The 21,582-nt window shown below is 44.3% G+C and overlaps 1 protein-coding gene and 3 non-coding genes across 5 annotated transcripts; 2 read left to right on the top strand and 2 right to left on the bottom strand.

Moving 5' to 3' along the window:
* The first annotated feature begins 4,778 nt into the window (after positions 1-4,778).
* On the top strand, positions 4,779-4,849 carry trnag-ccc (transfer RNA glycine (anticodon CCC)). The gene has a single exon. It is a non-coding gene; the product is annotated as a tRNA-Gly (tRNA).
* A 244-nt stretch (positions 4,850-5,093) lies between these two features.
* Positions 5,094-5,164, bottom strand: trnag-ccc (transfer RNA glycine (anticodon CCC)). The gene has a single exon. It is a non-coding gene; the product is annotated as a tRNA-Gly (tRNA).
* A 525-nt stretch (positions 5,165-5,689) lies between these two features.
* On the bottom strand, positions 5,690-5,760 carry trnag-ccc (transfer RNA glycine (anticodon CCC)). Its single transcript has one exon. It is a non-coding gene; the product is annotated as a tRNA-Gly (tRNA).
* A 1,326-nt stretch (positions 5,761-7,086) lies between these two features.
* On the top strand, positions 7,087-20,771 carry nsfl1c (NSFL1 (p97) cofactor (p47)). Of its 2 annotated transcripts, none has more exons than XM_053849521.1 (10): positions 7,087-7,146; positions 14,418-14,557; positions 15,355-15,455; positions 15,641-15,718; positions 17,158-17,323; positions 17,559-17,654; positions 18,273-18,382; positions 18,463-18,600; positions 18,897-19,067; positions 19,658-20,771. In XM_053849521.1, the coding sequence occupies exons 1-10, from the start codon at positions 7,089-7,091 to the stop codon at positions 19,818-19,820; spliced, it is 1,221 nt and encodes a 406-aa protein (XP_053705496.1). In that variant the 5' UTR covers positions 7,087-7,088; the 3' UTR covers positions 19,821-20,771. The 2 variants fall into 2 exon arrangements, with proteins under 2 accessions (XP_053705496.1, XP_053705495.1); XM_053849520.1 differs by lacking the exon at positions 7,087-7,146 and adding an exon at positions 14,047-14,144.
* Positions 20,772-21,582: the final 811 nt, after the last annotated feature.

The raw sequence follows: 21,582 nt of genomic DNA, 5'->3' as shown, positions 1-21,582 counted from the left end.
TATGTCGCGAGTGAAGCGGAAGGTTGAAGGCCAGACTGATGGACTGACGTGAGTGAGGGATGGGGTCACGGGGTCAACGTGTGACCCAGAGAAAAACAACTCTGGTCAGTCTTTGTTTTCGGTTCTTGTCCCGACCCTGCGTGTTCCTCACAAGTGCGATCATGAGAACATGGCTCAGGTCTGTCATGGTGCTTGTTCATCTGGTCGCCTCACCTCTCTTTGCATAACCACTGTAAGGTGTGTGTTATCTTTGACCTGCGCTCCTCCGGTCCGGTGCAGACGTGCTGGGCTGCACGGCGTTCGCTGATATTACAGCAATAACAGCGTTCTGTTGGAATGGCGACAGATTTTCTCCATAGACAGCCACATTGATTTATTGATGCTCCATCAGGGTCACGAGTCAGAGGTCCAGACTGAGACAGAGACTCACTCTGTTGTATAGAAGATACATTTTTGTCATGTTTTTTAAATTGTCTCATAATGATGGGGGGGTTTTGCACAAGACATGTTGCGGAACTGTCTTCTGTTGTTGCCGCAGCAGGAGAGGAACGCCGCGCTCCCCACATCTCCAAAGGCGGCGAGAGAGAGTGACACCATTTCCTTTTTAACAAACCACTGTTTCTTCACAGTTTCAAACATTCTGTGACGTAAAAACCTTTTTCCTTCAAATTTCCTCTGACCTTATTTAGACTCTAAACCCATTTCATGGCTTTTAGCAAATTTTCTCTCCCTTCATCTCGCCCCCTCTCTCCAGATGTGAGGAGCTTTTGAGGGAGTAAAAACCCTCTTCTAATTACAAATGCAAAATGTAGCCCACTTTTGGCTGCAGCTAATGCTCCGTGAAACTGCCTCCAGTGTGGATGCCGAGCTTCACCGTCGACTGCTCAATGAGGCTGCGCGCCACCGGCTCGTCCCCATCTGAAGCATCTTATACTTTCTTGTGTCGCCAAAATAAAGCGTCTGTAGCTGCCGATTTGTCACCTACTCCTCCGCCCTCTCGCTGTGTCAGGTCCAATCTGCTGCACTTGTACGTGCGCTTTGTTGAACGACAGCTCACACGACGATCTGCTGCCATGTCAGCTTTGTGACTGGAGTAGATGCTATTTTAACACGCTCCTCTCTTCATCTTCTGGAGTCGCGCAGCAGACGCCTGTCAGGGAAAAGTCAAATGGGGCTGAGTTACTGTGCGATAAGTGGAGCAAATATTCCGGCGAAGCAGCAGCGTGGAACATTGTGTCCGTCTCAGTGCAGCCAGGACGTGAGATTAGATTAATATTTCACTGTTGTTTCACTGGGGATTTATTCCTGAATGCGTGTGTGTTGGCATCAGTGCAGCATGGCTGCGTCCACTGTACTGAATATCTGCCTGATTACCTCCACAAATGCCTTCCTTCACTTGTGTGTGTGTGTGAGACTGTGTCCGTTGACTCGCCATCTATGAGTCCGTCATAAACCAGGTCAAATATCACTGTTGCAGAACATTATACAGCGTTTGATGATGCTTCAGAGGGGAAGCAGGATTCTGTGTCATTGCTCAGAGGCACTGAGGCAACAGTGTTTGTGGAGATCCGACATGCAGCAGCGTCTGGCTCATTCTTCCCACTCTTCACAGTCATTTTGGGGAGAAAACATCTGTCTGACGGTCTGTCTATCTGTCTGTCTGTCTGTCTGTCTATCTATCTATCTGTCTGTCTGTCTGTCTATCTATCTGTCAATCTGTCTATCTATCTATCTGTCTGTCTGTCTGTCTGTCTGTCTGTCTGTCTGTCTGTCTGTCTGTCTATCTATCTATCGGTCTGTCTGTCTGTCTGTCTATCTATCTATCTGTCTGTCTGTCTGTCTGTCTGTCTATCTATCTATCTATCTATCTGTCAATCTGTCTATCTATCTATCTATCTATCTATCTATCTATCTATCTATCTATCTATCTATCTATCTGTCAATCTGTCTATCTATCTATCTATCTATCTATCTATCTATCTATCTATCTATCTATCTATCTATCTGTCTGTCTGTCTATCTATCTATCTATCTATCTATCGTCTGTCTGTCTGTCTGTCTGTCTGTCTGTCTGTCTGTCTGTCTGTCTGTCTATCTGTCTGTCTGTCTGTCTGTCTGTCTATCTATCTATCTGTCTGTCTGTCTGTCTATCTATCTGTCTGTCTGTCTGTCTGTCTGTCTATCTATCTGTCTGTCTGTCTGTCTGTCTATCTATCTATCTGTCTGTCTGTCTGTCTGTCTGTCTATCTATCTGTCTGTCTGTCTGTCTTGCTTTATCGTTCATAGCTCGCTTCAAATCTTTATATATATTATATTTTTCTGATTGTCAGGCTTTAATTTTTTTTTAAAAATTAGTTCTGGTTTAATTCACATTTGGAGGGTTTTATAAAAATACTTATAAAAACAACACTAACAAAACCGATGGTATACAAAATGAACAAAATGTAATATATATACCCTCATACCTCATTCATACAGTAAAAACTGGGACCATCCAGGTAGTTTCAACATGGGAAAAGTTCACTTCTGGCACTTTTAAAATCCTTCTTCCTTTCCTCAATGAAGTACAGGACAGAAGGTCTCCCCAATAGAACGATCCCACCCTGTGATCCGGGATCATATGTGTGAATAAATGCATGATGCCATGCTCTGGATAGTAATTCACAGAGAAGACATCTTGTTTCATCCTTATAAGACATGAAAACCCGCTTAATTTTCATGTATATTTGGGCTCAGAAAGGTTCGGTATTTATTCACAGATTTTGGTGACAACTCGGAACACGACAGGCTTGTACAAGCGCTCAGACACCAGGGACTTTAACTGGAGGAAGTGGGGTGAGCGCTGTCACGCCGTGTGGGGAAAGTCAATGTCGATAAATACCCATGTCTATTGCTGGTCTCAGTACGACTCAAACTTAGCAGGTGACCTGCTTAGAAAGCAGCTTTACATCGCAACAAAATCTATAACATCAGTGTCCATTTTATCAAGATATAAGGAAGCGTTGAAGGTGGAAAACCTGATGGGAAGTGAAGGAAGAAGAGGAAAAGACCTGTTGATGCTCTGTTTTTGTTGGACAGTTTGGACAGTCTCTTCTCTTGATGGAGGGAACAAGATGCACAACTCTGGTGACAAAACACTGCATGAAAAATGGAACTAGAAATGTATTTTGCCGTTGCATGGCTGCTGCAGCCGCGCATCTCCACAGCAGGGAGTTAAAAATAGATATTGTTAAGTGAATAGATTATCTGGCTATTGAAAATGTGAGCGTTTCTCTCCTCCTCTGACTCTATAATGGGCTTGTCATGCTGCGCCGCTCCGCGCATCTTCAAACGAAACCAACTCTCAGTGGCTCAGAGGCGAGTCGGCTGTAAACTAGGTCGCCAGAGTTAGCCAAGGAATTTCACGAGGCAGGAAAGGAAGTTTATGTGTGTGTGTGTTGGGGCTGGGATAGTGCATTATTGAGGTGCGACGGCCCAGAGCCTCCGCATGCTGCCTTTCATTTCTCATTTTAATTATGTAAAACCGCTGCAGAGGTAAATGAGGGGATTACAGGGTCAACAGCAGCTGGGTTAAGTAGGTGCCTCCTCTACCTGCAGACATTTACCGCCCCCCCCCAAAAAAAGTCAGCCTCAGGTTTGACTGTCTCAGTTTCAGAACTCCTGCTCCGGATCTGCGCTGCCAGATGGTGATGCCGTCATATGTTTCTGTGCCCTTCTTAAGAGGTGTCGCGCCGTGAAAAGCCTCCTCTCTGGAGTCATGAATCTGCGGTGTGTGACTCCCCAAGGTGTTTACATGTGGCTAGGTGGGCTTATTGTCGCAACAAAAGCTCTACGGTTACTGAGTGTCGAGCGCCCAAAACACGGTCTGTGATCAGCCTTGCTGTAGCATGTGGAGCGTGAAAGACAGCAGTGTACGTGTGTGTGTGTGTGTGTGGCATGAATTATACAGTAGCTTTCCGAGGTCACAGTGTTGAGACGGAGGAGCAGCAGCTGATGAAGATGTTTTCCACTGAGCTGAGCCTTTGCACACAGCCACACACTCAGGTTCTTATCAACTCACCAGCCGTCAAATCACCAAGAGCAAGAGACTATCATCACTTTATGCAGTTGTCATTGATAATATGAAGCATGTTTGGATTTTGTTGGAGGGGAGGCAACAAGGCAGATTGAACCACTTGATCATGTGACTTCAATGTGGCACCATTCGGAATAGTGTCACTTGGGTTCTGTTTATATTCTAAGGCACTACACCCCTCACTTTAAACATTCCTTTTTTTCCCCTCCTTTTAAATTCTTGCTTGTTGTTGCTCACGTTTTTTTTGATCCCGCCGAATATTCTGTTCTGAATATTAGAGCAACTCCTGCTTCCCATTCAAGTTGTGTGCTCACCCATTATTTTTACTGGCTTCATAACCCGCATTGTTATTGAGAAAATGGTCCAAATTGTCTGGAACAGTGGGTAAACATCCCGATCATTCATCAGGGTATTTTGTCGAGAGTGATAAAGGACATGGGTTGATAAATGAGGCAGACTTGGAGGTTGTTGCCCTTGGAAAGGGTTAAGAATAGATGGGCCAAAATATTTGAATCTCTTTCAACATCAGGTGCCTGTTGAACCAAGTGGGATGGCAGCTGGGACACATGCCTGCTTTCAACTCGCACTGCAGCAACACACTGGAAACCGTGTGACCACAACTCCATAGTTGCAATGGTTTTGAATTCTAAAACTCTGGTGTGTAACCCAACAGGCATTTTAGAGATTTCGCCATAGAGAGACTGCACTGCTAGTGTAGTGGCATCATACAAGACTCCCATTCTTGTGACCTGGGTTCGATTCCCAGGCAGTGCAACTGTAATCTTCAACCTCCTCAAATCTCCATTTATTGTGTTTTCTTTAAAAGACAATAGGTGAAACCGCTTTCAACAATGCTACTTCCACTGCACACAGCATAATATTTTGTCTGTTTCAATGCGAAAAAAACACAGGCCTGCAGCACCAAGTCACGCTCTGTGAGTGCTTTTCTACTTGTTAAGCATGTGACAGATGCAGAAAGAAGAGTGTTGAGCATTCATCGTTACAGAAAGACAGTGGATGCACTGCCTGGGAATCGAACCCAGGTCACAAGAATGGGAGTCTTGTATGATGCCACTACACTAGCAGTGCTGGAGGAAAAGCATCGAAATACACCTTTAAATTGAAATGTTTATGCTACAAAGCGCTGGTCACATGACTGCAAGTTGGGTCCTACGCCACCGAAGCTTCAGCTGCTTGCTGGTGCGACTGAAGGTAAGCCTGTTTCCCAGCTGCTTTATTCCACAGGCAAGTCATGCTGAAGTATTTTGGGTGAACTGAATCTTTTGCAATATCCAGGCCTGCCTGCTTTGTTATTCCAGGTCATCCCCAGCTCTCTTAGAAACACGGTGTTGCTGCTAACAATCGAGAAAATTAGCTCTGTTGCTGGAAACTTTCATCAACGTTGCATGAGAAGAACACAATGAAAATTGTAGGAGACCATCAAAGGGAATCACTTCCAGAAAGTCCAGTGAGGTGGAATTAAAATGAAAGAAAATACCAGGTGAGATCATAGAAAGTAACCTCTGACTAATGTTGCATTGTATTCTCTTTGGTTTAGTCTCCAAAACATCTGCATAAAGCAGCTAACCAAACAATACCTAGTTCAACGGACAGTGCACTGCCTGGGAATCGAACCCAGGTCACAAGAATGGGAGTCTTGTATGATGCCACTACACCAGCAGTGCCTTCTCTCAAGCCTGGCCCCTTAAAGCTCAATCTTTTGTCTCTATAAAACATTGGTTTCGCAGAGAAACGTTTGTTTACAGTCCAGTAATACAAAGCAAGTGACTGACTTTTTGCCTTGTCAAGGGCCACATTAGGCCCTTGAATATTTTGGGGGTAAAATCTGGATCACATGCAAAATCCAATAAACGTTTTAGAGCTTTAAGACATAGCTGAGACAAAAAAAAAGGGTCCAAATGTTTGTTTTTTAAATACAAATCTCTTTTCCTTTCAGCTACTTTTAAGACGACACGCTATGGTATATTTCAAAGGAATTTCTTGTTGACTTCATAACAAATTTCTGAGGTAGTCCTTTAATATATATATTTTTAAGTATTTTTAAAAACATTTTATTGAGAAAAAAACAAACAAACAAACTTAAAGGGGTAGTCACTTTTGACCAAGTCTGAGGCTCTCCGCTGAAGCCGCTGCCCCTGCGACTTGACCTTCAGTGGGTGGACGGATGTCTGTTGTCTTCATTGCCACAGTCCAACTGTGTTGCTTATATAAGTTACATACATTGGCTTTTTGTGTCCGACTGAATGAGTATACAATATCGGCTCAGATACGAGGCTAATCTGATAACAGATCTAAAAGTATTACAGCTATTTCAGCCTGCAGGATGTGTGTGGCTCATCTCTTTCAAATTGATTTTGAGGAATATTTGTGGACTTAGTGAAGAAAAAGAGATTTATTTAAACCGTTGTTTATTTCCAAATTGTTCATCTGTCGGATGAAGTCCAGCAAACACACGTCCAATCCTCTTACATGTAGCCAAACCTGCCGCGATCTAATCCACGGCATGTCCCCATCCACATGGTTACACAACTTGGCATGGTCCAATCAGACGGGAGGTCAAAGATGACGGGACGTGGAGAGCCGACGACAATATTATTTAATCTGTGAAGACGCTTTTAAAGGAAGTGTGTCCGCCGGTGTTTGTCCTGATCTCACCTTTAAATCTACACTTCTGAGGTGATTCTTCCAGCTGAAAAATAGCTTTTCTACATCAGAGGTTTTCAAGCTATTGATAAAAACTACTGTGACTTATGCAACCCCGAAAAGTTGTGATCGAGAACAGGTATCACTTCAGTCGACAGATGAAGTCAGTCATCATTTTTGAAAGCCGACGGAGCAGAGAAGAAGCCACCGGAAAGAACATTGAAGAATGTTGAGTCACTCTTGCAAATCCAAGCTTTGCTTTTCAGTCAGAGGAAGATACACTTGCATGATTCTGACAAAGACATTTCCGAAATATTTGCAATGCGACTCTGCTCTTTTCCTTCCAGTCATGATGAAACACGTCCCGCTCCAGACAGGAAGGACTGAGACACGAGTTCTGGAAGAATGTGAGATGAAAACAGTCATTGTTTAAAGAATCTTTCTCGCATTAAATTGACATGCTATTGAAACTAAAGAACCAGCGCTGTCACTAGATTAAAATCTTCATCTGAATCAATCGCAGTAAAGATGAGTTAACTCGCAGTTAATGGTAAATGAATCATGTACTTTGGATTTTCTGAATGTAACTAAAAGGCAGATGCTATCAACACTGCGAAAAGCATCACATTGTAAACATTAGTTTCCACTGTTGTGTTGATGTTAGTGTAAGTTGCACTGAGAACAGACACAAAATGTGGCATTAATTTGCCATTAATCTTGAGTTAACCCATCTTTAGTTGCGATTAATTAATATTAGAAAATGTAATCTATTGACAGCCCTAGCTATAACTCATTTATTGCCCGCTAAAACTGACTTTATTACGCAGCAACTGGTTCGTAAAAGGCCCCAGGTGAGACCACAGTTTTGCCTCACTGGCTGCTATTTGCGGTTGATGTTTAGTTCAGCACAGAAGGATGTGGGTCCAGTTGCTGTTCCCTTTTGTCAGCAGTGAAGCTTCAGTGTAACCTGAAGCAGAGTTGCGGGTGTGGGGTTTCTCTGGAGAAGTGACGCAGGTGTACCTGTCTCTGACTCGATATCAGAGAGCAAGTGAGAAATAAGCAAGTGAGATTTCACTAGAGCCAGGATAATGACTTCATCTAAAAGCTATCCCCACTTGTCACTGACAGATCAGTCGCCAAATGTGACTTCGCTCATCGAGGACAAGCGAGGGTTAAATATTTCCCTCCAGGCGGGAACACTGTTCTTCCAATAAGCCGCCAAAAGCGCTGGATGTTTCTCTGGGTGAAGTTATTTCTCACGACTCGCTGGCTTTCTGTAACCTGATCCGCCTCATGAATCCTGACACAAACCCATCTGGAAACGTGTCCTTGGAGACAGTTAAGAAAACGGCAGGCAGATTTTTAAAAAATGCCTGCGGTGGATTGGAGGGTCTCTGCTGGAGCATCCAGGACTCATTTCAGGGTTTGATCCCGGACATGCCCCGGGATATTGGATCCGCTTCTGTTTGTCGTCAGAATACAAAGAAGACTGTTGAACCGATGGACTGGATCTGGCCTCGGTTCAGTCATGCACCCCGTAACAAGTCTCTATTATTGATCCTGTTGGGTTAGTGCTGTACTTTATAGACATCTTAGCGAGTCACTTGAGCTCAAGCTTGGCCTGGGTTTTCTGTGGGCCTTCCAGAGATAACATCAATGATGCTGGACTGGCAAACTTTCCAGCGTCTCCCCTGCTTTCCGCCCTATATACGGAAAGGCTATAGTCCAAGGCGACCACAAAAATGGGAGTGGCTGAGTGAATGCCTCAAAAAGTGTTTGCTGTGAAAACTTTTCAAACATGAATGTCAAGCTGCAGGAGCAGAACTACAACTGTCTCAGGTGTGTTTCTGTCCTGCCTCGTAAGAGAGGACCTCTGAAAGGATTTCTCAATGAGTGAAGGCTCTGAATTATGCATGCGTTTTGACCCTGTTTACCGCAGTGATTTCAGATGATGTGGACTGAAGTTGCTGCTGAACACACTGCTGCTGACTGTTCACGAGGTGCGGATCATAAAGCGCTCCCGGCGCATGTCGGAGGGATTCACCAGCGGGACCGTGAAGTCACGTCGATCCACGCCAACTGAAGTCAGACACTCCACGTCTCCAGGCTCTTGATGAAAAATGGATGCTGTGATCATGTGAGCTCCAGGCTGCATCTGCTGAATATTTAACACACAGTGTCTATGTGGGACAGGAAGCTACTATCTCTGACTTCCTGTTTAAAGTAATCTCCTGGAGACCAGGAGGAAACCCCACCAGGAGAAACAGAGACGCGGAAACCAGAAGGTGGGCGAGCCGACTCCGAGGCGATTAGGGAAGGAGGGGAGCGCCGGCAAACTTTCCCTCAGCAACTCTCTAATCACATAAAGTGATTAAGGCCACAGACGGAGTGTGTGTGTGAGGGAGATACCAGGGGTAGCAGATAGTGTGATGTCACCAGATCCAAGGGCTTGTTTTGTCTGTGTGAGTGGTAGGTGAAGGAGAGACGGTGATGTGATGGGTGGAAGGGGAAAGAAAGAACCTAAACGCAGCTTCCCCAAATCCCTTTCAAAGCCTGACTGGGGCTGCGCACGGACTTATCTCCGCACACAGGCCCGGCTGCCTGTGCAACTGACACCAGGCGTCGGCCCGGATCCCACACATCCCTCCATCTTCACACAAGATGTGTATGAGTACTAAAGTACTAGTACTCAAACTTTTCTTCGACTAAAGATGCTCCAGAGGAAGTGATGTATGTAGCAACTGTAAACATGGCTGAGACCTGGCAGGAAGGCACGTTTCCAACAGGATTACTTCGGAAAATGCGATGCAAACTTGATAAATCACTGGAGTATAGCATCCTCCTCTCAACAGCAGATCAGATTTTGGAGCTAACTTGGTAACACGATCATATAAACACCACATAATCCTGTTAATCTGTCTCAGTCCTGTGCTTTTGTCTCTATCTCTGCTTCCACCGTCCTCCTTTCCGACAACAAAGCATCGGCTCCCTCGCCTAATGCAAGCTCGTGCGTCAAAGAAGACAAAGTAAGCCCGTTCAGCGGACCAGAAATTCTGAGAATCAAACCAATATATTTGAGGAGGAAATACAAGGACGGGATGAGGGAGAGCAAATGACAGTCAGTTGACTAGATCACCACACCTTTTTTACTATTGTGAGAGTGAGATATGACCTTGAGCATCACCCTTTCAATACGACCAAAGCCTGCCACTGTGCTGTTGGTTTCACAGAAAATACATGTGTTTTCTATGAACTGATGTTTCTTATGTTGACGTTTCTACTTCCCCACCAGGGACTCAATATGAGGATGCAAAGTTATTCCCTGTGAGAGAAGATGCCAAGAAGAAAACTCGCACTGAGCAACTGATGAGCTTATGAGGCTTCATGAAACACCGTCCTCATCTTCACCATCCACTCTAAAATCTTTGGATTTGAACAACCATTTCAATGAAACCTCACATCATTTTTAAACAGAGTGCGCCACCTACTGAGCTCTGGAAATGAGGACAGTGTTTCATGAAGCCTCACCGCTGCATCACTGCCGACCAACCCAATTGCCAAAGGTGGATATCAGCATTCGCTGGGACTTGAGTCTACAGCAAACAACTCAAATTAAAATCATATGAATGTCATGTCAGTTTTATTCTAAAGTATTTAGTCGTAAAAAGTAGGATTTCTGGGAGGAAAAGTCAGCGTGACCCTTGAAAGGATTTGAATGAAGTCATGAAAAGAGAATGCCTTCATGTGGGTGCTGGAGCCCCTCCTCCAACGCTTGGACTGTACTCTTACGCACACAGTCACCGAAGGCTGCCAAGTGTCAGCTGAGATCTGGGCCAGCGTCCTCACAGACGCCTACGTGCAGCCAGATGAGGCCCTGGCTCCAGCCACGCTGACCCCAGGTTCTCCTCCTCAGCACCGCTCAATTCACTGAAAAGCTGTTTCAAAAAAGGGGTGGGAGGTTGTCCAGGAGGCATTGTGCGGAATGTCATGTGTTATTACCCCACGCACACTGTTGTATACGTGTGCGTGCGTGAGCGATCTGGACACTTCAGGGCACTGAAAGGGCCTTGGGGATGTCTGGATTCTCTGGTGTGATCGTAAAAGCGGCGCTGAAAAGAAGGCCATGTTGTTAGTGTCTGTTTACTGCCTTTGATTCAGGTTTAGCAGCCTTTTAACCGCGACACACAGCGCCGGCGGCCGTGTTGAACTGGCGATTACACCGGCTCATTGACTCGCACACTTAGCGGCTGCTCTGCTGTGGGCTGACGGACAATGCTTTACTTGTGATGCGACTTTACAGGTCATTCAGTGGAAGACACTTCCAACGGCTTGCTCTGACTGAGATGACGTCAACAGTCAACATAGTTTTGGTGCTGCAGAGGAGAGTGCAGGCGGGGTGGAATGGGTGACCAACCTATGAGGTTCATAGATGAACGCATGAGGAGGAGTGGGTGCTTTTTAAACTAAGGCAGTGTGTGAAAACAGTGTCTTGTCCTACAGTTATCTTTGTGATAAAAGCAAGGCCTGGATTATGGCTGCTTCAAAGACAAAACAAATCTGGTGTCAGATTGCACTATAGTTATCTCTGACTGGACTCAGTTCATTTTTCTTTTGTCTTTTGGTTATTATGATGATTATTTTATTTTGTAATATTTGTTAATTCATTATTTAATGAATTTAGTGATTTATTTCATGACTTTTTTCAGCACTAAATAACTTTTTATCTCCATTTTAATAGTGTAATTGTCCAATGTCTGGCTGCATTTACTCTTATATTGTGGTTCAGTTTGCCATATGAGCAGTGTCTCTGGTGTCAAAAACAACGAAGCAGTTTGAAAACCATTGACGGTTATTATATGATAATTTGCCCAGTTATTGACTTGTATCTTTCTATATTTGATTCATAGCTTTTGGTTGTGCAGAGGCAGGTTTTTCACTGCAAGGCCTTGTTGACCCACTTTTTGTCAACAGGATTAGATGGAGTTGGGTGGACTGTTAGCAGTTCAGCGGGAATGCTGAGGTCGTGGGGGCAGCATCCAAAGCAGAGTCCTAGAGATCAGCGTCCTTTCAGGCCTCTTGCTCTCGATGCTTCAGGTCATTTGAGTCTATATCTTAGGGAACAACATTCAGAGGAACAGCAGCAGTGCGGCTTATTGAGGTTACTCTTGGCAGTCAGGGTCTGAACAACATGGATCACGAGACTGTCTGCAACACACATCCGGAATCAACCACGGGTATGTAAAAAAGTTGCCAAGGCACGAAGGATCTGAACACAGCACTCTGGATGCGAGTCACAAACCGTCCAGTCTCGACCTCCAGGAGCTGCGGGACGACTGATTGAAGTGACAGACAGTCCAGCACACGTGCGCAACATCTGGCCCAAGTAAACATTATAATGGCCACAGAGATAATAAAGCTCTTCCTCTGTAACTTCCCTTGGAAGTGGAATTGTGTGTAGATCAGCTCTGCTCCAGGCCTCTGGGGCAAACTGATAACAAACACTGAATCTGCTTTGCTTTGAGTTGCAAGCATCTTTCAATATTGTGAGGCTCTTGTTGTTGTTTATTGTATATTTGATCATGATTTTAAAGTACAATTTCTGGACTGGTGTGAGAGTGGGCCGCGTAGATGCAGAAGAGGTGAGGGTTGTGGAGGTCCAGCTGGTGAAGGTGGTGGCCCCCAGCAGCATTTCAAAGGCCGACAAGATTGGGGCCAGGACTTCTTCATAATGGCCTCTCTCTCAGGAGCAGGGAAGGAGATCAGACAGCCGACTGGAGATGGGGTGTTAGGCAGGAGGCCTCTGCTGTGTCTGATCTGTCACTCAGTTTGCGGAAAACCTGAACACCAGAAAGTTCCAGTGGTTGGACTTAGCAATGAACGCAAGGTGGGCCAGTCAGTCGGAAGACCATGGTGGAGAAAATGTGTGTGTTGATGGCCTCACAACCCGTGCATGGAGGCGCCATTGTTGAGCTAATCTGCAAGTTATTGTCTCATTGGTGGCAACAAAATTTCTGCTTCCTGGTGCTGAGTCTGGACCCAAAGATTGATCCGTACTGTTAGACGTTGCTGGCGAAGCAGCAAGAATAGACGAATGAAAAATGGAATAGACAAGGTCAGGTGCCAGGGATCAGAGGAGAAGGCAAGCTGAGAAAACAAACAGGTCATTTCCTGGTCAGAAAACTATGTATATAGAGGTTAGCAAGGCTTGTTGGAATGTGAATATTGTCTGATGTGTGGCTGTGTGTGGGAGAAGCTGCAGGTGAGGATGTGAGAAGGACAGTCAATTCCATGTTGTTACTGTAACAGGGGTTCAACAGGAGGAGGAGGCGGGCCTGTGGGTGCAGGTGGGAAATTCTCTGCATCATCTAGTCGAGTTGATTTCTGCCTGAAGGTCAGCCAACAAGTGTAAGGACAGAAAGCTGCAACAAAACCCTTTGCTCTGCTTGTAAAAATGTCAGTTTCTTCACCTTATAAAGAGATTTTACTCGACGTAAGAACTGACACTAGCTTCAATATTTATATTGCAAGCACGCTGCTTATGACTGAAGGGAACTCTACACAACTGATGTGCTTCATGACATCAGTGCAGATGTTTGCCTCCAGTTCATGATCAAAAGAGCTGATCCTCTGCACATTGTCTTGTGGCGCCAGAGGTTGTTTAGTCTCCTGTTTCTTCTTCCACCTGTATCAGTGTCATCACTGCGGTGCAATGATACCAACATTCTTGACCCTGCCTGAAAAGCACCGGTTACCACAACTGAAGTCCAAAAACTCCCTGAAGTTTCTCCCTAAGGCCACTGACTTACTATGTGTCGGACAACTGGGGATCAGTCGGCCACAGGGCTGGAGGGAGTGACGGGACTTCAACTTGTTGAATTGGATCTTGGGCTATGCGAGTCATCCCTTGCATTCCTGTCATTTTGAAGTGGATGGTATTGTATCCGATTGCAAGAATGACTGACGTCTATGAAAGAGAATATGAAATACTGACAGCAGTTGCTACAGATAACAGTTGTCAGGTGTCTCATACTCTACTGTGCTTCATGTTTAGTTGAACACTAAAGTGTGTTTGTTTCAGAGGCCATACTTAATACAACTTAATATCAGGAAATGCTCAGTAACACATCTTCACAAAACAGTAGTTTAATAACAGTAAGAGGTTGTGCAGGTGCAACTGGAGAAAGTGCGCCTTGTTGTCTTTTTTAAACAATATAGGTCCAGGTTGCCTTTGTTTGTTTCACTGTGATGTAAAGGCAAATGTAGTGAAAGAAACGCAAAATATATAAAAGCTTTCATATTGATGATCGATTCATTAAAAAAAGAAAAATAACTGCGGTTAACACTTGAATGTTGTTTATGCCAGATTACTTCATGTACCAAAAGGAAGGGCTCGATGTTGGCCGTTGTAAGTGTAATGTTTGAAAACACTGTCATCTAGTGGTCATACAGATAACTACAGGCTGTTGTCGGATGGTTTTGCAAAATGCGAAGCATAATTCATGTTTAATGGGGCAGTGGGGTAACTGAAATGTTCAATGTGTGCAGAAGAACATTTTTTTTAATTCAAAATTGTATCCTTTTGGCTGTCACGAGTAAACACAGACCTTTATGTTTCGTGGAAACGTTGCAAACATTAAAGCTCTAGGTAGGAACCATCTTTCCCTGCTTGTTTCCGCAGGTGGAGACGGACAACATTTCAGACGGAGCGAGGCAAAAATGGCGAGTCAAGAGGAGTCTGTGAGGGAGTTCGTCGCTGTCACCGATGTGGACGAAGAAAGAGCCAGGTTTTTTCTTGAGTCTGCTGGATGGGACCTGCAGGTAACTCCCGTCGAAACGGACCGGACGGGTTGTTGAAGGCTGCGTCGGTGTCACCGCTCCCACTGTCAGATGTGTAGCTTCGCCGGCTAGCGTTAGCATTCGTTACCGGTAGATTGTGCAAGTCACTCTGTGACAATGGCCACTTGCGCCCTTTGTGTTAAGTTTGTTGACTGTCGCGGCATTAAAGTTGAACCATTTTATTTGTCTTTTGATGCGTGTAAATGCTGTGACGCTCTGGCGAAAGCTACTTTGCTCTGGTCTGTGGACTCTTGCGAGTGAGCAGATCGTATAACTATAAACCATCATTATGGCTCTTTACACTTATGACTTTTTCTCTTTTATTTTACTGTGAATGTCCATGTAATGCATCAGTCAGCAGAGGCGGCATTAGTTCTAGACACATTGGTGTCCCCCACTTCGTATGTGAATGACGAATAGACTCAGTCGGCCACTTTCTCCAGAAACAGTCTTTTAAGACCAATGCTTGTAAGAGAAGTTTGGAGTCATTCATCTTTCTTAGATTTTCTCTTAGGTTACTGAGTATCCTAAGCCATAACTGAATGCATATTTCCTCCATGAGACGTCGAGATTATGCTGGTGACTTTCATTTTACACTTGTTGAGTCAGGAAATAACCTCAAGAGTGCATAAGAACTTGTTAAAAACATCTAAATTGTTCCCCTTTTTTATTGTCACCACCGAGTCTGCACTAGATCCAGTGAAGCAGAATAACTGGAAATAATGTAAAAGAAGTTGGTGGACATTTTTTAACAATTCTTTGTCTTGATATTGTTTCAGCTTGCACTTGCCAGTTTTTTCGAGGATGGTGCCGACGATGACATTGTCGCCATTCCTCAGCTGGAGACTGGCTCGTCTGTGTCCAGATCTGCAGGGCCGAGGTGACTTTTCACTGTCTGCTGGAGCTTGTGCTTGAGTGCATGGCTTATGTTTATGCACAGCCCTTTACAGTTCAGACGTGTATTTAAAATTCCTTTGTAGTGTCTCACAGAATTATTTTCATGGTCACATGATCAGTGCAATTCTGCCAATGGTTTATGAATTTGCTTGGTTTTTTTTTCAATAGTGTACAACCACGAGTGACATCATTCAGGGACTTGATGCAGGAGGCAGAAGACGAAAGTGATGAGGAGGAGGGTCAAAGGTCAGTTGGCATCAAAATCATCAAGTGTTTCAAACAAGGACTTTTTTTTCCTTCGCTGTCTTTGCATTTGTTTTTTTGTCTTGTAGATGAAAATGGACAGAAATGATTTTGTTTATTTTGTGGCTCAAACAGCACCTGTTTTGAATTCATCCTTGTCGCCCTGTCACTGCACTAAACTGCAAAGTTGAGTTTTCAAAAGTGAAAGAGCTTGTAGACATCGCCACAGTTGCTGTTTGTTTCCGCGATGGTTTTCCATTCGTTTGCAGCGACTACAATGGTGAGAGCTGGTGTGGTGACAACAACAACAAGCTTCAACAGCCCCTCTTTCTGGCTGACAGAATCTGTCTTATTGGAGCATGATTATGATGCTATCCTTTGTCATGATATATCCAATGAAAACTGTGTTCCAGTCGCTCAAATAGCTTTCCTACTTCATTTAGACTTTCGATGCACTGAAAAATACACATTAGCCCTGCAACATCTCCTCTGTTGGCCTTTAAACCAAATTTGTCAGGGGTGCAATTGGTTTCACATGTATCACAAGACAGAATGTGAGCAGTGCGCGATATCCTTGGGAAGCTGTACATGACTGTGTAATTGGTTGTACACCATAAAACGTAGCATAATATTTGACCTTGTTTTTACCATTCCACCGAAGGCCAGTTATTGCTCACTGTATATTCAGATGAATATACTAAGTATTCAGTGCATTTCCAGTTCATATTTTCTGCAGCCCTTTTGAAAATTGCTTTATTTTTTTAAAATTGTTTTTAAATGAACCTCTGGCTATTAAGTATATATGAAATTGTTGAATTTCTTCCCTTCTATGGGATTAATGAAGGCCATCTAATCTAATTGATACCTGCTTCTGTATAAAATAATTACGCTCATAAATGTGCTGATGTGTAGTGAATGAACTTAGGAAGTCGCACTTTGAAAATAGGCAGCACGGATCTACATTATGTTTTTCTGTTGACGCAAATTGTATAGTTCCATTAATTTCGTTGAGTTTTGTTATTCCGCAGCTGTGTGTCGTTCACTGCCAACAACACTTGGTGGCAATGTTGCAATGGCTGATTTCATTTTCAGTTTCTGCTGTATAGGAACCTTAAATTGGTAATGCGGCCCATGACTGGTTCTAATTTATCTTATTCTGATTTTAGACTCTATTTTAGCTGTAAACACATGCTGCTCTCGTTGTCATGCTGTGGGTATTTTAAATAATTTGTGGAGTTTATGTCTCATCTTGTGGGTGTGATCACTCAACACTGCCTCACCTCAGTCTTTGTCAGCACGTTGGTCTGTCCTGATGCGTCAGCAAAAGCCTGTTCATCTAAGCTTTGATGTCAAAGAAATGTGTGTCATCATGAAATAAACACTGTCAGAAAGGGGCGTATGATCCTTCCTTAGGGTTTTAATCTTATTTGGATGCTTTGAAGGTTTTTTGCCGGCGGATCAGAGCGCAGTGGGCAGCAGATTGTTGGCCCTCCGAAGAAGAAGAGCTCCAATGAAGTGGTGGAAGATCTCTTCAAGGGGGCGAGGGAGCACGGAGCTGTGCCGTTAGACCGCAGTGGGAAAAGTCCAGGAGAGCCCAGCAGATCCAAGGTAACAACAGAGCCCCACTTTTAGATCTGATTTGAAAATGAATGGAAGTTTGTCCAACAAATGTCACATTTAAAAATTAAGAATTTAGTAAGTTTTGAGAGCTTTAAACTGTGGGATTGAGTTTAGATCAGCATGTAAATCTTTAGATATACTGTTATTATCAAACAATTCATGCATTTCTGTGTGCACTAAAAACTGACTTTAAAACTTGCTGTGCCACTTTCTCCTCATGCAGCCGTTTGTTGGTGGAGGATACAGGCTAGGAGCAGCCCCTGAGGAGGAGTCCACCTATGTAGCTGGAGAGAGACGAGCCTCCAACAGTCAGCAGGATGTGAGTAGGATGTGCTTCAATCTCACTCGCCCAAGTAGCAAGCAGCACTTTGATGTCATTGGATTTCTATGAGAAGAAAGTTTGTGGTGGAATAACTACAACAACTGAAACAGGCAAATTCCTTCTGTACTATAACAATATAAGCCAGATGAAGTTGTAGAATGTTTTATTGTTTTCAAAGCTAATGCCAGTAACTCGCTGTATTTATAACAAATAGCTTTGTGATGTCTTAACAGGGAAATAACTTGGCTTTTCATTTGGCTAGATGAAGGTGAAGTGCTGAACATGCTACAGTTCTCTATCGTGTTGTTTTAATGTGAATGCTGCAACAGCCATCGTGGTACTTAAAGGAACTCTCGACTTTATATAATTATTGTTTTTAGATTCCACTGCCTTTTTCAAATTATTCAATGACTCACACTTCTGTGTCCAGTTCTTCAAAATTAAAGCATATTTTTATTTTGTGTCATTGAGCCAATATTATCTGTAATTATGATTCAAAACTTTTTCTTCATTTATGCCGTTTCTTCTTGAATGTTAGAGGCAATGTCGTGGAAAATGAGTCCTTGCATGGAGGCCTATGTAGGTGTGATGTTAAGTCGTTTATTTGTTGTCCAGGTGCATGTGGTGTTGAAGCTTTGGAAGACCGGTTTCAGTCTGGACAATGGCGAACTCAGAAACTACAGCGACCCTGGAAACGCCAACTTCCTGGAGGCGATTCGGAGGGGGTGAGTGTTGTGGTGTTGAGCTCCATCATGCTGTGAGTCATGGTGAGTCATACATGATTGTTATCACCCGCTCTCTGCAGGGAAATTCCACTGGAGTTGAGGCAACGCTCCCGAGGAGGCCAGGTCAACCTGGACATGGAGGACCACAGAGACGAAGAATTCTCCAAACCTAAAGTGGCCTTCAAAGCTTTTGGTGGTGAAGGACAGAAGTTGGGAAAGTGAGTTTCAACCACCCTGTTCATCTGGATCGTCTCCTCGCTTGAGCTTTTTCTGTGAGCCAGTTTGAATAGTCCTTCATTTTTATGTAAATCGCTCCTCTGCTTCATTGCTGGACCTCCTCCTCAGAAACAGATTGTAGCATTTACTTCAGCTGCTGCCCCCACAACCCAGTCGCGGAGAAACAAAATGAAATGAATATCTAGCGGTGATTTTCATTGTTTTTGTTTTTACCCCCATGCGTCCTGCCCCATCTTAAGGACTGAGTGAAATCCTCCCCGTTGTCTCTTGTCCACAGCGCCACCCCAGACCTGGTGGCAGCTCCAGCAACATCTCAGCAGGACATGGCAGCCAACGAGGCTCAGGCTAGCGCCTCTGTGAACCTGGACTCCTCCCAGCCCGTCACTAACATCCAGATCCGGTTGGCTGATGGCGGGCGACTGGTGCAAAAGTTTAACCACACCCACAGGTGAGTCAGAAAATGCTTTTCTAAGCCTAAATTTCAGTATTGGTCATATTCTACACTGTAATGTAACTAAATGACTCTGGTCCTCCTCTGAAGGTCAGCGTTGACCTGTTAATGCGTCACTGTAGTCACTTGCTATCGAACTGAGGTGGCGACCTGCCACGCTTTCTTTCCCCGATCATTACTTAACATCTGGAGCTCTGGCTGCTCCCCATCTTGCTTTCCCTTTCCTCTTCCATATCTTCAAAGCGCATTAGACTCCATCAATTAATGCTGCTTGGTCTCAAAAGATCCGCATTACGGGGCATTAACACGCTCAGCAGGGACGTTCTTTGAAACAGAGCACTGATTCATCCCACGACCCACAACAACCCCAGCGAAGATGAGACACTTCCAACAGCCTCCTGTGTGTGGATGTGATGATGTGTTTTTAGATTGGACCCTTGGTCTCATGATGCCGCAGGAAACCTGCAGGATATTATGTGCTTCTGATTGTGTGACATTGGAAAGTTCAAATCACAAGTGTACAATGTTTTTTATTGCATCTTGCGCTTCAGGTCACTCTAGAATGCTCCCCTTTCTCTGTCTTGTAGGGTGTCGGACCTGAGGCAGTTTGTGGTCGCGGCCCGGCCCACCATGGCAGCCAGAGAGTTCGTCCTCATGACCACCTTCCCCAACAAGGAGCTGTCGGACGAGAGCCAGACACTGCAGCAGGCCAACCTCCTCAACGCCGTCATCGTGCAGCGGTTACAGTGAGGACTGAGAGGAGAAAAAATAAAAATAAAAAAACAAAAAAAAAGGCCCTTCCCATTAAGATAAGGCTGAGAAACTGAGCCTCTGATCCTGCTGCCCCCTTCTGGAGGAGGAAAAACTTGGACTTATGTATATGAATTTCTGATTTTTCGTTTTTCTATAGTGAAATGTAACAACCAAACTCATCCCAACCTCCGCAGCCTTCCACTGACTGCACTCTCAAAGAAGAGGTGGTGGTTTATAAGAAAAAGCTCACTAAACCTTCCCACTAGTCCCCTCCCTCAGCTTATCGGCTCTTCACAGCAACTCAACAGCACAACCCAAAAGTCTGACCCACACAAACGTCTCTCATCCTGTCGAGATTCTTCTACCAGTAGCCTTACACCTTCGGATCCATGTCTGCCCTTTAGGTTCAAAGATGGGATTATTTTTTTAAAGGCTTTCTTTATCCAGAGTGTAGTAGGAGTCGAGAAGAAACAAGGTTTTGTTGCCGAACCAAAACAAGTTAGGTTGTGAACACTGTTTTGTGTACGTGCCACATACTTGCAGTTAGGTCTATGCATCCCGGGGCAACAAGGAAATACATAGAAGTATTCAATGTGTCACAGTGAATGTTGCCGTCTCAACCGTGGAATTCATTTGTGGCGTTTGGCTGGGACGGAAAACCTAGCTGGAGAGAATGATTTGAGCTGAAGCACAAGCATTGATCGAGTTAGGAGTGAGGAAGGGAACCAGAAGAGGGATGAAGAAAAGTATCCTGACCTTACACTCGCCGTCTCGTGACACCTGTTGGTAAAGGTCGTTTGCTAAAAGTGTCTAAAAATGTCAGCTGGTGTTTGAGAAAGCCTGTCCCTTTAAATTCCATGGCTGTGAAGCAAATATTCTGCGGCACTTGAAGCACTGTCAGTTTGGACCTCTGGTGTAATAAATCCATCATGGTTGATGTATGAAATATCTTGGGCGTCTTGTCAATTCCGTGGGTAACTTGCAGTGTTTCCACCGAGGAAGACAGGGAAAGAGAAAAACAGTCAAGGCCAAAAACAATGAGTCATTACGCTACGTTTGGTAACACTTTTATTTTCTCTGAGGCATAAAACTGAGTTAAGATCTTAGTTCCTTCCACCAATGTCTGCTTCTGTTTTCTTTCTGATTCTGTGAACTAGTGAATTCCATCAGTCATGCAATGATTTCTTAAGCGTACGGAAGCGACTGGTGTTGTGTGCTGAGGTCGGAGTGATGTGGGTGTTGCTATGGATGCTGAGTGCTGTGGGAAGAGAGCAGATGGCTGATGCTGAGCTGGAAGTGTTTCCTCTTAGATTTCTCAGCAAATCATTGAGTCTCATTCACAACCGTGATGAAAAGCCTTCGCGTGTAGTGACGTTCATTTATTGTTGCCTTGCTCAAGGACTTTTTATTGATGGCCCGTAACAGGGAGAGGTATAGGGTCGAAGTGATGCGTGGATCGGAGTGAATCTGGAGGTTTTTTTTACTGAGGACATGACGAACAAAAAATAGAATTAATATCACAATCTTTTGAAACTGAAAAATATATTTCGTGGTTGTGTTGTGCTTTTGTGTCGAACGATATTGTGACCATTAATAATCACCGACACACACACTCATGGTTGCTCAAAGGTAGTGCCCATCAATCCATAGATTCGGGGGCACTGGTTGGTTGAATTTCTGTTGCGAAGCCACGATTTCCTGTCGGCGATTGGCTTCGACGCGGCACTGAAGGGGGCGACATTTTACTCTTCGTCAAAAC

Source organism: Synchiropus splendidus, chromosome 18, assembly GCF_027744825.2.
Source record: "Synchiropus splendidus isolate RoL2022-P1 chromosome 18, RoL_Sspl_1.0, whole genome shotgun sequence".
Classification (NCBI taxonomy): Eukaryota; Metazoa; Chordata; class Actinopteri; order Syngnathiformes; family Callionymidae; genus Synchiropus; species Synchiropus splendidus.
The sequence above is the reverse complement of the archived record's forward strand: the minus strand, read 5'-3'. Positions and strand labels throughout refer to the sequence as shown.

Coding starts and splice junctions, on each gene's coding strand:
- nsfl1c (XM_053849521.1), top strand. CDS start 7,089: ATGATGAAACACGTCCCGCTCCAGACAGGAAGGACTGAGACACGAGTT. Junction 15,456..15,640: donor TCCAGATCTGCAGGGCCGAG/GTGACTTTTCAC, acceptor TTTTTTCAATAG/TGTACAACCACGAGTGACAT. Junction 18,383..18,462: donor CTGGAGGCGATTCGGAGGGG/GTGAGTGTTGTG, acceptor CGCTCTCTGCAG/GGAAATTCCACTGGAGTTGA.